Here is an 18,588-nt window from a genome sequence, read left to right as displayed (position 1 = left end):
TCTTTCCTTAGTTTCAACCACTTTATAGCTAGTACAAAAAATAAAAATGTGAAATTTTGTATAGAAAAAAAAATGTTACTTAGTACTTACATGAGAGAGTAAGTAACTCTGACAAATGTAGTTATGCATTGTTTTTTAAAGGCAAAGAACATTGGAAATTGTCTTTAAGCAAAAATAATTCACTTTGAAACAATGCTGAATACTCTTTATGTTGACTGCTTTGTAGATTATAAAAAATGGTCACAAAAATATATTTATGCTTGATATTATGTTACTTTAAGTTTATAAAACATGTATATAGTTAAATGAAAATTCTCTTAAACTTAAGGTTCAAATTCTAGTATTGATAGAAAAACAGGTTACTCTTGCAAATTTCATTGTCATCTAGAATATTACTGATCTTTAGAATCAGCTGTTTATTCCTCAACACACTTAAATTTCTACTATATCATCCAGAACAATCTATAATAGTGCAAGGCTATTCAATATTTCACACAATACATTCTAGATCTTCACTTTAAACCTGATAAGTCTATATTTACTTATTTCCTCGTAAGGAAAGAGTTAGACACAAGGTCATTTTTTTTAATGTGGAGAAATTCCACTCCCCAAAAAGGAACACTCTTAATTGAGACAAAACAGTAAGATTTGCTTCAGTGGGGAAAAGTTTCTACTTTACTGACTGAGAACAAAAAAGATAAAATGTAGTATCAGAACAAATACTACACTTTACTCAAAGCTAAAACTTGACATTCTTCTCTTGCGAGTGTAGGAAATATTCAGCAGGCGAGTAAATATTCTAAAGAATTGTGATAATGAACAAAATCTTATTCAGTTCACTGACATTATGAAATCAAGCCTTTGAGGAGGGAATGTTATTTTTAATCTATATATCTATAAAAGTGAACGTGTCTGTGTGTGTCTGTGTACATTTCCCTATGCAATAACTCTGTCAATTTTAAGTTTACAGACTATAAATTTGATATACAGGGTACTGAGATTTGGGAAAATCTTTGTAATCCGTTTTCGGCCAGAAAGGTGGCCAAAATTCAACAATTTGACCTTTGAGAACTCTACCAAACTCCTCCGACAATTTTGGGTATAAACAATTGAAATTTTAGATACAGGGATCTAACTTAATAACTTGATTTGAGCCCAAAACAATAAATGTTCAGGGGTCATAATAGGGGTCAAAGTTAAAAAAAAATTTGACCTCTGTGGTCTCTACCAAATTACTCAGACAATTTCTGGTCTAAAGATTTGAAATTTTACATAAAGGGTATTCAGAGATACGGCAAGCTTTTTAACCGGTTTGGGTCGAAAATTTTTAGTTACCAATATATAAATGTATGTATGTATGTTTGCATGTCTACCTAAAACTTTCGACAGAAGCGACGGATTTTACCAAGATCAATATTGTTTTGAAGTTCGACCATTCAAACGACAAATATCGAAAAATTGGCTAAAAACATTAATATCTTCACCTTCAACTGGGCACTTTTCTACGGGGGGGGGGGGGGGTCGCGTTTTGCCGATATTTTTTAAAGTCATCCTCTCCTTTTGATTGCCTAGCCTTAATTTAAACCTATGTCACTTCCACTTTGGCGGTGGTCGTAACAGCAAAGACGTCAGTTTTTTTCCCCCGTTCTTTTCCTCCTTCGCGGTACAGGTTTGAGCCTGCCTTCCTACTACCCCTTTTTTTTTTTTTGCTCAACATACACATCTAAACACCTGGGCAATGCCGGGCTGAAATACTAGTTTAAAAATAAAAATAGCAGAATTACTGAAAATAAAAATATATACTACAAATATTTGAGATAATGAAAAATTAAGGAATTATTGTAAGCATTGGGTACATAAGTGGAATTGGTGATAACATTGAAATTGTTCAGAAGTTTTGTTACATTGGTGATACCATTAGAGCCCAAAAAAGAGCTGGTTCTAGTTGTATAACTAAGAGTGGATGAAATAACTTCAGGGAACTTCTGCCATAATTAACCAGCAGAATATTACTGTCAATAAAGGGAAAAGTCTAACATATATTGTATAGAAATGAAATCTGGCCAGTGAAATAATGAGAATACAAATCCTAAAGACAGCCCAAGATCTGAGAGGAAGACTGAACCAAAACAGTGTAAGATGTGTGCAAAACAGAAACCTTCATTGATTTGATCAAATTGAAAGAATGGATAAGATAAATACTTGGATTACTAGAAGTAGGACATTTGAAGCAGCAGGGTCAGTTGATAGGAAGATACAGAAAACAATAAGGATCAATTTGAGAGAGAGATAAATAAAGACCTGGCCAGAGATAGGTTAGTTTCAAAGTTAATTTCTAAAACTGTCTAAACAAACACTGGCCAGCATATGAAACAATGTTAAATCAAATATGATAATTTAAAAAGAAAAGAAAAAAAACTGCACATACTTACTTTCAACAAGTTTTAAAATAATATTCTGCCCCATAAACTCTTTATTATTGTACATTTTTATTGCTCTGTCAACTTCAAGTTGGTTTGGTAAACTTGCAAAAACAAAGCTGATTTAAAAAATAGAAATAATTTTGAATTAGGATTTCTAAGTTTAAGAAACCAATACAACCAAGAATTTTAAAAAAATAAACATTTATTTAAAAAATTTAAATCAACTTAGTTTCAATCATATATGTTTTCATCAGGCATGGGAACAGTTCATGTTTTTTTTTTTCCTTTTCTTTCTTTATGGCATGAGGTGACCAGAAAAGCAAGATCTGTGATCTTAAAACAGTAGCTTTCCAATCAAGAGGATCGAATGTGGCTCATGTGAAATGAATTAGAGATATTTTTCCTTTGATGTTAGCATTGTGTAAATTTGAATTAAAATTTGTAAGTTCTTTATTCAAAAGTTTAAAATCAACTTCGTTTCGATGATATACATCTTTATCAGGTATGAAAAAGTTTGTTTTCTTTTTTTTCTTTTCCTTCCTTACAACAAATAAACTGAATTGAATAGAAAAAATTAATGTCATGTTTCTAATGATCCAATATTTTGTTTCTTTAAAGAAAATTTATCATAGAATAAACATTTATAAAAAAGAAGTCAGACTGAATATCAAAAATGTTGGGGGTGGTAGTGGGAGAAAAACAAGGTTTATAGTAGGTAGGAGCATGCTTAAAAAATGATTGATTGGAGTTGGGGGAAAAATATGGTGTGAGGTTTGCATAGATGATAGTGCTACATAACAGACCCAGAAAGAAGACAATACAATACAGCATTGCCTTGTCTGCTTTTTACTACTCAACCAGCACAGCTTAAAAATCACACAAAGTTCAGTGATAATGCAAAGGAAGTGTGTAAAGAAATGAGGAAACTCACCCATTATAGAAATCTCACCCGTGTGTTAGTGTGTGTGTGTGTGTGTGTGTGTGTGTGTGTGTGTGTGTGTGTAAGTATGTATGTTTGTTTGTCTGCCTAAAATTTTCAACAGAGGCAACAGATTTTTACGAGATTGGTATTGTTTTCAAGCTCGACCCTTCGGACGACAAATATCAAAAAATTGGCCAAAAATATTAATTCCTTTAACCCTCAACCGGACACTTTTCTTCAGGGCAGGATCGCTTTTTCGCCAATATTTTCCAAACTTATCGCCTCTTTTCAATTGTCTAGCCTTAATTTAAACCTACGTCACTTCTGATTTGGCGATAGGCTCAACAGCTAACGCATCACGTTTTTTAATTTTTACTTTCTTTATCTCCTTCATGGTACGGGTTGGAGCCTGCCTGCCTGCCTACTCCAGTTTTTTTTTTTTTTGCGCTCGTAATTTTTCTTTTTTGTTTTTTTAAATTTTTTTTTTGCTCAACCAACACCCTTACACGCACCTCCACTTTCTTTTCTGCCTTCACGTCACAGGTTCAAGCCTGCCTGCCTACTACAACTTTTTTTTTTTGCTCAACACACCTTGAAAAACCCGGGCAACACCGGGCACCTAGGGCTAGTAGTTTATAAAAGCACAGCTTTAAACATATTTGTCATTATTTGTTCAGGTGAAAGCAACATATTTAATTATTTGCCCTAGTATTCTCCGTTTGATCACTGGCTGCCTGAAGCCTCCCTATCTGAACAACCTGGCATTGTCCTTTAAGATGCGAGACAGGAAGTTGCCAGCCGAGTAGAGACCGCAAAAGCTATCAGTGATGAATGCTATCTCGTTCATGGACAACCAGCTGTCCAACAACTGAAATCAAGGAGAAGCTTCCCCATCTATGTCAAACCCCTAACAACATCTCAAGAAGAGACCAGACTACTGCTGTGGACCAACCATTAGAGAATAGCTCTCTTTCTATTAACATGGGAAGCTTCACTTCTGATGTCTTCCTTCTTAGTTCAGAAGCACCCTGGCTCCAGTAGAAGACACTAAACTGTCGGAGAACATGAATAGGGTAATCAACAGTTTCTATGACCAAATGGAAATACAAAACCGACTCAATCATCTAGAAATGTTAAGAGGAGGAGTATATGAAGCAACATTATTTTGTCTGGCCTTCTAGCCCAGCCTATGCAGCTGGACAGATCTTGCACAATACAACAATAATGCAAAAGACTGCATAAAAAAATGGAAAACTGTTGTACGATCACATGCTCCAAGGACATGCAAAGAAGAAGACGAAGAAGAAAAGAACTACTATTCTCATCCTGGTTGTTATTTTCACAACATTTCAGCCGATATAACCTCCAACTTTCTTGAGATACATCTTTTCAAACTCCGGATTCTATATGAAATTTCATACTGAACTTTTTATTCAATTGATGGGGATAGATTGTTCACATTTCATAAGCCATGACTTTGTAGAAGCAATAACTGACAGAATGCAAACAAGCTATCCGCAGTGGATAAATTAAAAATACATTTCAAAATTCTGTAGAGATTCATCTGAAGAAGGTTAAAGGTTACATCAGCAGAAATTTTCTGTAAAATAACATCCAAGTTGAGAATAGTTGTCTGAAAAAAAATAAAATTGTAATTACAATAAAAAAGAAAAGAAAGATGTCTAAATACTTACTTTCCATTTTTACCATTCATTAATTTCAAATTGTTCATTTTAATATTGTCGAGAAACTTGTGAATTAATCCCTAGAAATAAAATAGATTATTCTTATTAAGCCAGTCAAAAATGTTCAAAATAATAGTTTTAAAAAAACGGTCATAGGTTCAATAATTTTTTTAATCATAAAATCAAACAAAGAGATTAAAAAATACAAGAATAACAAATTATCAAAAAGAAAATGACTGCAATACATAAAAAAAAATAATATAAAAATTCAATACATTAAAATGTATGGAAATTGCCCTGGACAAGGCATGAAGTTACTTGATGTTACAAGCTGAAAATACCATTTCAAGGTCAAAAACTAATCAGAAGACATTCACAAAACATTTAACAGTATAAGTCAAGACAAAAATGAAAATAATAATACCAGAGATAAAATATTTGATGGTTGAGAAAACAATAGTTAGGTTTGTGGGAAAAACCTTTCGTGTGTCTAGCCCTATCAAAAATACAATAAAAATATTAATGTCTTTAAATTTACAACAGGATAAGCGGAGGATAATGATTGTAGCATTATTTAGATGTGGCTGAAAATAAGGTTTCCACTTCAATTTAAAAATAATCCATTGGTGGCCAATTTTTTTATTCTAATTTATTACCAAAAATCTTTAGTAAATATATTATCTATATAATTATAAAATTCAATTGACCTTGTGACGGGTGTTGTAACCCAATATCCGGTTTACGACTTCCGGTTGCACATGCGTACATAATCAACGTGACAATAAAACGTATTGTTTTACTGTGTACATTTTCAGCATACCAATTATTTTTTTTTTTGTGTCTAAATTATCCAAATAAACAATTGTTAATACTTTCTGCATTTTTTTTTTTTACATCGTTCATTTCCGTATTACGTTTTTTGTTTTTTTTACATGGCGGTCACCGCTTATCAAGGCCCAGAGGCCACTGGAGGATAAGGGTTAATAAGTATATATTAGTCATTGTGATTTTAGCATAGTAAACATTAGTGGGAATTTTGTAACTTGGATTACTTAGGGGGACGGTTCAATAAGAACTTGTTCACGTTGGACTTGAAGACAATCAGATTGTAGTCAGCTGGAAAGCAGGTAAACGGAATAGAGTTCCACAGGCATGCAGTTCTAATAAAGAAGCCCTGTTCATGGAATCTACGTTTGGGTGTAGGCACAGATAAAGAGTGTGGGTGATTGTTGATAGTGGTTCTGGCAAGACAAATGTTTTTTGTGAAAGTCTGGCGAGGGGAGACCAGAGATCAAAGTTCAGGTGAACACCTGCTATGAAAATAACGATAAAGCAGGGACAGGCTCGTTATGTCTCTTCTGTGGGAAAGGGGTTGCAGAGAAGAGAGAAAATAACGATAAAGCAGGGACAGGCTCGTTATGTCTCTTCTGTGGGAAAGGGGTTGCAGAGAAGAGAAAAGGACATCCCCCACTAAGCTACGAAGTCTATTTTGAATTCGGTCAAGATAGGATAAGCTGCTTCTAGCAGCTCCTGCCCAGATGTAGCAACAGTACTCCATCGTTGGCCGAACCGGCTTTTACCTAGGTAGAAAATTGCATCAGGAGTGAGATATCTACTGGAGCGGTAGAAGGATCCCACCATCTTTCCAGAGACTTTGGCAATTGATTTGATATACGTGTTCCATTTCAGATCGGGAGTAAAGATCAAGCCCAGAAGCTTGTCAAAACATGAAGCCTCCCCAAGACGAGAGCCATTCATTTCGATTGATGGCAGCTGGGCAACAGAGCGTTGATGATGTAAAGATAGAAGTTTGGTTTTAGATGCATTAAAAGTAACCAGCCACTTCTTTCCCCATTGTACCACATGCTCAAGATCAGAGGAGAGAGAGTCAGAGAGAACTTGGTCGTTTACTGTCTTTGAAATGCTTCCATAGATGGTAGTGTCGTCAGATTAAATGTCTACGAATGATCTAAGGATGTGGTCTGGAAGATCATTGATGTAGATCAGGAAGAGAGTTGGACCCAGGATGGACCCCTTAGGGACTCCAGCATTAATACTGGGAGCCTCTGATTTCTGCCCATCAACCACTACTCTTAAGAACCTATCAAAGAGAAATGATTTAATAGTTGAGAAGACATTTCCAGCTATACCATGACTGGAGATCTTGTGAAGTAGGCCTTTATGCCATACCTTATCAAAGGCCTTTGATATGTCAAGAGCAATTTCCCTAGAGAGGAAGCCTCCATCGAGGGATTCGCTAATCCTATGAGATATAACTGTAAGCACGTCTGCTGTAGATCTAGCAGAACGGAAACCATATTGCATGTCATTAAGAAGGTTATTTTTGCTGAGATGATTGACTACTTCCTTGTTTAGCACAGATTCCAACAACTTATTCATGATGCATAGGAGACTTATTGGTCTGTACTGAGAGGGAGATGAGCGATTACCCGAGTTCTTAAATACAGGGCATACTGGTGAGATTTTCCAAAGTGTTAGGAAGCATTTCTCCTTAAGCCAATGCTTAAATAACTTGATAAATATGGGTGCGAGTTCCGGTTGAAGCCTTTTGAGCACTATGACTGGGATGCCGTCAGGACCAGTTGCTTTACTGGAATCAAGACTTTTGATTAGCTTGGCAACGTCGCGTACAGATATTTATATGTCACGTAGCATGTTTTCTGATATACAAGGGAATACTGGGGTTTGGCGGCCTTGGTCATAGAGGGTAGAATTAGCTGCAAAGTTCTTGGCAAACAGATTGGCTTTGTCTGATGCTGACGATATTAACTCAGGTCCATTGCTGATAGTTGGGATAGAGCTCATACTTCTGTTGAGGATTCTGTTTGCTATTTGCCAGAACTGATGGGAACCAAGCCGCTGCTCAGCTACCTTGGACTTGACAGACTGAGCATATAACTCTCTTGCCTTCTTTATTACTTTTTTACAGTGGTTGCTGACAGTCCTGAAGGCGGCTTTAGTCTCAATACATCTATTATGTTGGAAGCAATGGAAAAAGTGATTTCTGTGCGCAATGACAGCAGCACATTCTGGGGAGAACCACGGCTGGCTGTTAGGTTTTTGCTGGAACTTTTTTGAGGGTACGAAACTGTCTATGCCTACAGTTAACCATTCCGTCAGGTCTGATACTTATAGAGGATACATCCTTTTTAAACATGGCACGTAGATGTAGGTCTGATATAAATGTACGGAAGCTATCCCAGTCAGCCATAGAATATCGATACACTGTACGATGGAGAGGTATGTCTGAGGACCTATTACATTTTGTTTTTATCTTGACTGAAAGAACAGAGTGGTCGGAAGATCCCAATGGCGACTGAACGGAAGATGAACACAGCTCAGGGCAAATTGTGAGAAAGAGGTCTAGGAGACTTGCATACTGACCGTCAGTGTCGGGAACACGGGTGGGTTCTTGGACAGTCTGAGTGAGGTCGTAAGCAATGGAGAAATCGTGGCAGAACCTCCCCTCGTTTAAGTTATTTTAACGCAAATTTCTTACAAATAAATCTACTTTAACCTGTTGACAACCATAAGAACATTTTACAACAACGATTTACCCACCGCCTTCCTTTTTTCAAAATTTATTCTCCATTTTTTAATACCCCTTTTTTTAAAAAACATTCATACATTTTCTTCTACACTACCAACATAAATAAATAACCCTGAAAATGTTTTAATTTGCGTTATAAATAATCAACGCAACAATAAAACGTATTGTTTTACTGTGTACGTTTTCAGCATCCCAATTGTTTTGTTTTTTTTCGCGTTTAAATTAAAAGATATCAAAATTTGAATTTAACTTTAAGTATTATGGTATCTGTTCAGTGAACATTTACCTATAAGTATGACAAACCACTTATAAGTCAATGACTGCAAGTTTTTTTTTTCAAAAATAAACAATTATAAACAGAACGACTCATAGAAATCTATCTATATTCTTTTTTCATTTTAATATACTTTCATAGGAATGTTTGTTATGTCACAAGTGTCACGCTCATACATTAATTCCATAACTAACATACTGACCCAACGGGTCACAGGTAGTCTAGTATCTGATAAAAATTATTTTTAAAAATTTACAGTTAGAACATTCATTTATATTACATATAAAAATATGAGTTGGTTATAAGGACTACTTACCAAAAGATTTGTGATTGAATAATACATGAAACTGATTGTTTCCTGCCACTTCAAATTTTCACATTTTATACTGAAAACGGAGACATCAGTATTGCCAATATATATCAGACTTAGGTGTAATATTTGAAATACATGCCAATCTTTATGACTAACTCTAGACATCTCTGAAAAATACAAATGTTGCTGAAATATGGTTAATTATTCTTCTGATCCTAAAAAAAAGAACCTGACACTAATGAGTTAAGTTGAAAATTTCATTGGAAGTTAAAAGTTTAGAAGCAAGGAGAAAGAAATTGTATTTTTTTTTCTATAAAAAGAATGAAAACTAATAAACTCTCACGGAACTATCCAGCTCAATTGCATGCAATTATTAAATTACTCTGTTCATTTGTATTATTTGGATTACTCAGACTATTGTTTCTATCTTGAGTGGTGTTTTCACATTTTGACCTACATAACCTTTGACTTTCTCTAGGGGTCTCTTGCTGGACTTGGGAATCCGTATGGAATTATAATGCAAATTGTTACCTATCCATGGTGTAATGGACAAAGTACTAGTTAAAATTCAGTTGTAAATGACACTCTTTTTTGGAGATTAAAGATTCTATCCTCAGTGCAAACAATACTCAGAATACAATTGCAAATTATTCAAGACTTCTACCCAGTTATGGCTGATGGAACAAGACATGGATTAAGTAAAGGATTACATTCAAAATTTTGTGACAAAAGACACCTGAAGTAGGTCAGAGCATGGCCTACTATACATTATTATTATAGTAGGCCATGGTCAGAGGTTATATTGGCTGAAACATGAAAATAACACTCAAGATGAAAACAGTAGTCTGAATAATCCAAATAATTTAACTTATCAGTCCTCATCTCAAAAACTGAGAAGCATAATACTCTATTTACTTTGTATCTTTTGTTTGATAAACCTTCTATCTTAAATACATGTTGGAGTTTTCTTTTTAATTTTCTCTTATAATCCTACAGGTTACAGCACTTACCAAATTAGCTTCCTTTGCTATATTGCCAATATAGACTTTTACTTCATCTGAAAAGATTAAAAAAAAAAAAAAATCAGTTTTGAAAGATCATGATTATGATATATACAATTTTTTTTAATATTTTTATTGCTTTTACTTAAACAAGACATTGCCAGCGAGACATAAGGAGCTACTATGATTAGGGGTCAGATTTATAAGGGGGAATCTTAAGTGGGGAATGTTCAAATTACATTTCAATTTCTGTATGTTGGTACAGTTGGAGAAACATATATAACTATGTACATATATTTATAAGTTTTATTTTTTACTTGTATTGAAAATAGAGCATTAATAATAAAAAGAACAACTAGCTGTACCAACCCAGTGTTGTCTGGTTATGTTTTTACTAGAAATTATTTTTGTAAATTATGCCATTTATTTTTCCCCAAAATGTATCATCCTGTTCTAAACAAAAGAAAGGAATACTGTATACAGAATTACATCCCTTTTTTAAGATGGCATTCATATGAAAATAATTCCAACTCAGTGAAAGTATTTTCTGGAAGGAATTAAATCAAATTACATTTTATTGTTTTGAATAACCTGCTGCAACGATTCACCAAAAGAATTGACAAATATATATTAATTTTGTACAAAGTTATTGATGATAAAAATAGAGAAAGAGACTGGCTTTACTTTATATATTAACTGATAATCTCTAATATAATATTACCTGTGTGATCGTTTTAATATTATGTGTATAAATAGTTATTCCTTTGCATGCAAAACTAAGGGAGGTAATTTGGTATATATTCAAACAAATGGAAACATCAGCTAACTGAAGTATTAGCATTTTTTTCTATATAAACTAGATAATAATTGTTTTTCCCAAGTAACTTTAATTATTAGTTGTCAGTGAGTTGAGAACACAAATTTATTGATGAATTGGTAATTTTTTGTTTTAATGTTACAAAAATTTTTTTATATAAATTGAGTAAATTCTCTAAATATGTGTAACATTTGAATATTGGAAATATGTTAGTTTTAAGTAATTGTTATTTTATGTTTAATTGTAATTTTAATTGTTTGTTTAATGATATGCTGTCTGGACTTCTTACAGCATCTACTCGATTTCATTCTTCTTTGTCAGATTTGGAACCAGTATACCATCCAAGTAGCAATACACATGAAAAAATTTAAATGGATTAAAATATTTCAATATTGGTATATATAGAAAGAGCTTGATGAGCTAGGAAAGAATCTTTTTAAATTTTTTAAATCCAATTAAAATTAAGGAAGTTCTGACTATTTTTGTGCCTTACACACCTTTGGCTATTTTTCCTTCTTTAAGACCATATGCGTTTTGTCACATTTTTTACACTATTTTTTCAGTAAAAATGCTATATCTTTGTTAAAACACAAGATTAAGCAATGAAATTTACTATGTAAGTGTATTTCTGTGCAAGGAATCCAAATATGCTACTGAAAATCTCAAAAAAATTAATGGTTTCCAAATAATATGCAGTAACTGCACAAGTATTCTGCAATTCCTTAAAAAGGCCATGTATCCATTAAAAGAAAAGAAATTATAGAACTCCAAGTTGAATTGTTGAACTTGTTTTTACTTTTTAACATACAAAAATCTAGCACTGTTTAAAAATGAATATATTGCAATATTTCTTTGGTATTATTGTAGATTAAGTAAGTATTTTTATGGGAGATCAATCATGTGCTCTTTTCTTTAAAGAAAAGTTTTTTTTATGCTTATATGTAGCTTACTGAGGAATTTTGTTTGGTGGAGAGCTCTGTGACTTGTACTTAGCATTATTGTTAGGGCTAAAGGTTTTAGGAGGAGGATTGCCACTCATACCGAGAGCTAGACATAGGATTAAGCAAGTTTTTTTTTTGTGAAACTTTACAAGAATTACAGTAAACAGACAAAAATAAATGTTATTTAAAACAAGTGACGTCACTAACAGAAAACGTGGCATTTGGAAAAGTATCAAATATTTTTGTCACACCTATTTGAATACAAAAAAAGAAACAACTTTTTGCTAAATCTGACAAATTGTTAAAAATATTTTGAATTAATTTTATTTTGATTTTTAATTATATTTCATGTCTTTTTCTACCATTTGTATTTCTTAACTAAGCACCTCCTACAAATATTTAAATATCGATTTTGCATTTTTTTTTTAATAATCGTGTTGATTAGTTTCCATTTGATAATAAATCTACTGAAAACATCTTTAAAAAGACGAAAAATAGAAGTGTTTTGCTGCTCATACACGTGAACCAAAACAATCATATTTTACATCTTTGGTTGTTTATATATTTTAAAAAATTGACTACTATCCAACTTTTTTAAATATTTATATGGTGGATAACAAAATAGCTCTAACTAAACATGAAATTTTTTATTACCAGATTTTCAATTTAAAAAAAAATCGACCTGGAATAAAAATCAACAACAAAAAATGCGTCTGTTTATGCTATCGTTGTTGCTGCTGCTACTACTAATGCTACATCAGTCTAGATTCAAATTCCAAAGGATTTTTTTTTCGTATATCATGTTTTAAATTGCTACCTACCACGAGAGACAGCAATGTACAATTATTTTTTTAATGGATTAAAATTATAAAAAGATTTTATTTAACAGTGGGTGTCTGAAGAAAATTCTTTTCAAAATTTTCCATACCTGTCATTTTAAAATCTTTTTTTAACACAACAAAAAAAAGTGATAAAATCAATTTCAGACACTGAAAATTAATAAAAATGACATCTCTTCTAGTTAATTTCCAAATTTCATGAAAAAATTCTTAACACCAACGCAGTACAAGCGTTTACAAATCAGTGGGGGATGAGGTGGGGGGGGGTCATTAAAAATCTTACCGAAAACGCTGTTTTACGATATCCACATTTTTTACCACTTTATTTGCTTAAAACTCTAAAAATATATAATGCAAATTACTATTTATTAATTTATTTGAAAGTAAATTCATTTCCAAACAAAACGGTGGTATTTTGAAAACTTAAAGTGCTTTGGTTTTTAAAATATGACTATTTTAGCAGAACCCCTTTAAAATCTGATTATCCAAAGCGTTTTATCATCCGTGTGTATTGCTAATCCAAAGCAGATTTATTTTGTAGGTTTCCTCAACTCATCAATGATATGACTTCTACCTTAGCCACATTTTTTTTATGAGGGAGTCACTATCATGGCCCAAAGGCCACTCGAGGATAAGGGTTAATGAATCTAAGGTGGTACTGTAGTAATCATTAATGGAGTAGATTGGGTAGAATTTGGATTATTTAAGGAGACGGCTCAACAAAAATTTGCTTACATTGGACTTGAAGGTTACCATATTGTAATCGGCTGAGAAGCAGGCTAGTGGAACAATGTTCCAGAGGTGGGCAGTTGTAGGAAAGAAGCTTTGTTCATGGAATATGTGTTTAGATTCAGCCACAATTTATAAAAAACTAACTGAATAAATTTAATTTCCTTTTTAGCGCAGAGCAATAAAAGTTATTTTCATTTGAACCTATGTTGTCTGTTGATAAACTTTCTATTGCAGTTTACAATTACTTAAATTATAATGGAGAACACTCAGATCTCATTCTATTTATTTCATGTCAATTGAATTAATTGCACACAAGTTTTGTATTGTTATAATGATCACAAAGTGTAAACAGTTATTGAAGTTTTATATTGTATAGAAAGTACTGACATACTTGTATACATTTGGAAGGCTATTTTCTTGAATACATTACAAGCCAGTTACCCAACTTGTAACTACTTATTGTATTATTTACTTACAGCAATAAATCCTTTTATATTTGTATGTTGGTTGTTTGAGTTATTATGTAGAGACAAACAGACCACAACAAGCAAGATAGCAAACAAAATCCAGAGTTTTAGGAGTAGAAAAATAAATAAATTTAGCTGATAATGTAAAATCCATAGTGAAATTATGGTGCTAGTGCACTTACTGATCCACACTATTTTTTAAATTGTATTTCCAAGTTTAATTAAAGTTTTATGTTTTTTATTCAATTGTAAAGTGAAAGTATAGAATAGTTACAAAACACCCTCCCCTCCCCATGTTAAGAACGGCTTTTTAAATAATAACGTTATTATTTCAGCACGGATCAATAAGTGCACTAGTACCGAAATTATTGATGTAAAAAAATAAAAAATAAAAATAAAAAATTAATGAATTCTTACTATTTTCATCTTGATTTTTTTTTCTTGCATTCAATCTGGCTACATTTTTTTCCATATTCTTCGAGTTGTGCATAACTTTTTAAGAACTGAAATGTAGAAAATGAAATGGACAATTTAGATATAAACATAAGAATGTGTGTCTCAGGGCAGGTAAAATTAATCCCCTGAACAGAACAGTTTTATGCCCTTTTAAAAAGATTAAAATAAATATATAATCATACTAAACCTTATTAACGAATCCTTATCCATTAGATGATTTGTATTCTAGAAACTGGCTCTTTTTTTTTTTCTTTTTCATTCTAATTGGCCAGAGTGGACACTGGGTTTGTTTTGAACAAAAAGAACACTTTAAAATAAGCTAAAACACAAATAAACTTATCCAGGTATGTAAAACGATAACTTATTTTACCTTGTTTTGTTTTGTTTTTTTAACATCCTTTTATTGTTGTGTTACAGTAAAAAGGTGGTTATCTTAAATGATTTGTAGTTTTAAAAGAACAAGGTCTATCTAAACTTCTATAGAAATGACATGAACCCATATATCCTCTTCCTCCTGCTATGGATTAAATAGTAGGGAAGTTTAGACTCTCAACTTGTCTCGGAGAAGGAAAACCCAAATAGTTCCTAATAGTCATGAAAAAGAAGTTCAAGACGACTGAAAACAATTCAACCGGACTCAAGCAATGTCCACTTAGGAGAAGCGGTATCAAATTGCAAACCCTTGTTACACTATATCTCTAGAGACTGAAGGAAGGCCTTTAGATTACAATTCAACATATAATAACAAAGTAAGAAAGGTACTGATGCAGTGCATCAGTACCTTTGAAGTAGCAGTGATATTATTTTAATGATTTTAAAAAATTTATTTAAAAAGAAAGTTAAAAAGTTCGAATATTTATAACGTTATTATTTCAGCACAGTAACATAAGTGCATCAGTGATGCACTTATGTTACTGTGCTGAAATAATAACGTTATTTAGAAAGCCATTCTTAACATGGGGAGGGGAGGATGTTTTGTAATTATTCTGTACTTTCATCTAACGATTTAATAATAAAAAAGGGTGCTAATGCACTTGCTGCTGCGCTAGCAGTGTCAGAAATTTCGTGAAAATAGTGAATAATTCCACCCCATCTTTCCAAGCTTATAACTCCTCGAAAAATGTAATTCAAGCCCTAATTTTTTTTTTCAATTAAAGGAGTAAGGACCAAGGTTTTATTTAAAAAAAAATAAAAACAAAACAATGTGTTTTTTTTTTTTAAAAAAGGTTTTAAACTTCGGACTTTACAGGTAAATTTCTAAAAAACTGATTTTTTTTTTTGTTTTAAATTTGAATATATTATTTATTGACCTTTTCTCTTCAATTTGTGATATATAAACCTATTAAACATAAATTAATTATTTACTTTTTAATAGACATTTCAAAATGAGAGGCGTAAATTATTCGACCCCCTATCTTTCTAAGCTTATAACTCCTCGAAAAATGTAATTCAAGCCCTAATTTTTTTTTCAATTAAAGGAGCAAGGACCAAGGTTTCATTAAAAAAAAAAAAAAAAAGACAAAAAGAAAAAATGTGTTCTTATAAAATAAGGTTTTAAACTTCGGACTTTACAGGTAAATTTCTAAAAAACTGATTTTTTTTTTTTGTTTTAAATTTGAATATATTATTTATTGACCTTTTCTCTTCAATTTGTGATATATAAACCTATTAAACATAAATTAATTATTTACTTTTTAATAGACATTTCAAAATGGGGGGGGCGTGAAAATGGGGGGGGGCGTGAAAATGGGGGGGCGTGAATTTAAAAAAAACGTTTGTCTAAAATATTATATTCGGTTTATTGGAAAGAACATAAAATTTCACATTGACCCTGAAAATATCGTAAAAATAGAATCAATAGAAAAATTTTGATAGATTTTTAAAATTTAAAAATTTAAAAATATTGAGTTTAAAAATTGAAAAATATTGAGTTCGGAAAATTCATTACTGTTTTAAAAAAAAAATAAAAATATTTTTATTACTTTTAAAACAACTGTAATAGTTTATTTTGGAAGTATAATCCATAAAGAAAATAAATAACCCACTTTTAACAGAGAAATTACGAGATTTTTATATTGTATTCGCAGTTTCGTGTTAGGGGTGTCAAAAATTCCTACAAAAATTCTGATACTGCTACTGCTGCGCTACTTTTTAAATCGTATTTCCAAGTTTAATTAAAGTTTTATATGTTTTTATTCAATTGCAAACTTGAAGTACAGATTAGGTACAAAACACCCTCCCTCCCCTCCCCATGTTAAGAATGGCTTTTTAAATAATATTGTTATTTCAGCACGGATCAATAAGTGCTGCTGCACTGCTGCATGCTGCATGAGTACCAAAAGATATTGTAAAACTTTAATTTAATTTGAAAATACTATTTAAAAAAAAAATAGCGCTGTAAGATAAATATATAAGCACCGTAAAGAAATATCGGTACTCATGATGCAGAGAGTGATGCTGAAATAACGTTATTTACAAAGCCATTCTTAACATGAAGAGGGGAGGGTGTTTTGTACCTATTCTGTACAGTTGAATTACAATTGAATAAAAAAAAACACAAAACTTTAATTAAACTTGGAAATACGATTTAAAAAATAGCGCGGATCACTCTCTGCATTAGCAACGAAATATTAATGAAATTTTAATATAAATTCTTGGTGCTTTCACAGAATGTGAACCTAACCAAATCAACTTTGCTGAACTAAAACTTATTTTAGGGTTAGGCCAAGGTTTAAAAAACAAGAACAAAACAAAGAACACTCCGGTTCAATTCGAGTTTGTATTACTGTACACATAGATTCGAAAAAGTTGTCAAAAAACAAATATATAACAAATAAATGTTATCAAATGCAAGATAAATTACTTTTCTACCTAACTGGATATATTTTCAGTGTTTTTATTTAATGTAACATGTTTATTCAGCTCGAAGAAAATACTGTGCTTACCGATGTATTGGAAAATTCAAAATGGCGCCCGACTCTCTCTTTAACACGATAAGTTTGGGAAAAGGTGCTATAAATATAAAACTAAACAAAATACTGTTAGAAACTCGCTCAATATGTGTTACCGTGACATAGGTTGACATATATTCGGTGGGTTTTTAATAGTATTTTGTCTAGTTTATTATTTATAACACCTTTTCCCAAACTTACCGTGTTAAAGAGAAAGTCGGGCGCCATTTTGAATTTTCCAATACATCGGTAAACACTATGTTTTTAGAACTGAATAAACATGTTACATTGAATAAAAACACGAAAAATATATCCAGCTTGGAAGAAAACTTATCTTTGATAACATTTATTTGTTATATATTTGTTTTTTGACAACTTTTTCGAATCTATGTGTACTGTACAGTAATACAAACCCATTTTTTTTACCACTTTTCCGTATCAATGTAAAACAAACACCCGAGGACTTAAATATAAAAACAATTGGTTTAAAACTTGCAGAAGTCGGAATGCTTGGCGTTTAACTCCATTTACTGTTTTGCTGGAGCAGAATTATACAATTATTTGTTAATAGTATAAAATTAAAAATGGAACCTTGATATATTGGATCGAGTTCTTTCGATTAACAGCGTATATAAGATATTTTGAATAATTTACATACCACTTTTGTACACGCGCCAAATATTCGAACTTTTTAACTTTCTTTTTAAATAAATTTTTTAAAATCATTAAAATAATATCACTGCTACTTCAATTAAAATAAAAGACCTATTATTTATACTATTTTTATTTGAAATATAAAGGTAATTATAAAAGGAATTGCTTTATTAACAGTATCTCAAAAATACGAATCTATATAAAGTAAGTTGTAGTAAATAATGAATGAATGTGATTCTGATTAAAAACAAAATGAATATTTCAGTTAAAAATTTACGATTGGATATTTTTAATGCTGTTCCCTATGTGAAAAGAAGTGCTTATATGTGAAAAAAGGAAAATACATATTTAAAAGTGTTTCGCTGTAAAAGTTCTTTGTGGTAGACCGACTCCGCAAACGCGAGCACATGTGATTCGATTTTCACGGATATTTTCCTTTTTTTTCTTTCTTTCTTTATTATTATTTCACCACAAACAAGGCACAGAGCCCCACTAAGTCGTAAGGGGCTACTATTTGGGACCAAATTTACAGGAATATTACG

The 18,588-nt window shown here is 31.8% G+C and overlaps 1 protein-coding gene across 7 annotated transcripts in view; it reads right to left on the bottom strand.

Annotated features, from left to right (window-relative positions):
* LOC145259779 (uncharacterized) overlaps positions 1-18,068 on the bottom strand; it is a 90,162-nt gene extending 72,094 nt beyond the window's left edge. For 2 of the 7 annotated variants that reach the window (XM_080117528.1, XM_080117529.1), the window contains exons 1-3: positions 9,192-9,368; positions 5,040-5,110; positions 2,433-2,539 (exon numbers count right to left, since the gene is read on the bottom strand). In XM_080117528.1, the coding sequence (XP_079973654.1) occupies positions 2,433-2,539; positions 5,040-5,110; positions 9,192-9,353 (340 nt within the window). In that variant the 5' untranslated portion in view covers positions 9,354-9,368. Of the gene's footprint in view, positions 1-2,432; positions 2,540-5,039; positions 5,111-9,191; positions 9,369-10,198; positions 10,246-14,402; positions 14,489-14,628; positions 14,751-17,888 lie in introns of those variants that run through there. The other 5 variants (XM_080117534.1, XM_080117530.1, XM_080117535.1 and 2 more) reach the window with 5 other exon arrangements.
* Between the last annotated feature and the right edge of the window lie 520 nt (positions 18,069-18,588).

Source organism: Euprymna scolopes, chromosome 35, assembly GCF_053919585.1.
Source record: "Euprymna scolopes isolate OS-2025 chromosome 35, ASM5391958v1, whole genome shotgun sequence".
Taxonomy (NCBI): Eukaryota; Metazoa; Mollusca; class Cephalopoda; order Sepiida; family Sepiolidae; genus Euprymna; species Euprymna scolopes.
This window is presented reverse-complemented; position numbering and strand designations above follow the sequence as displayed.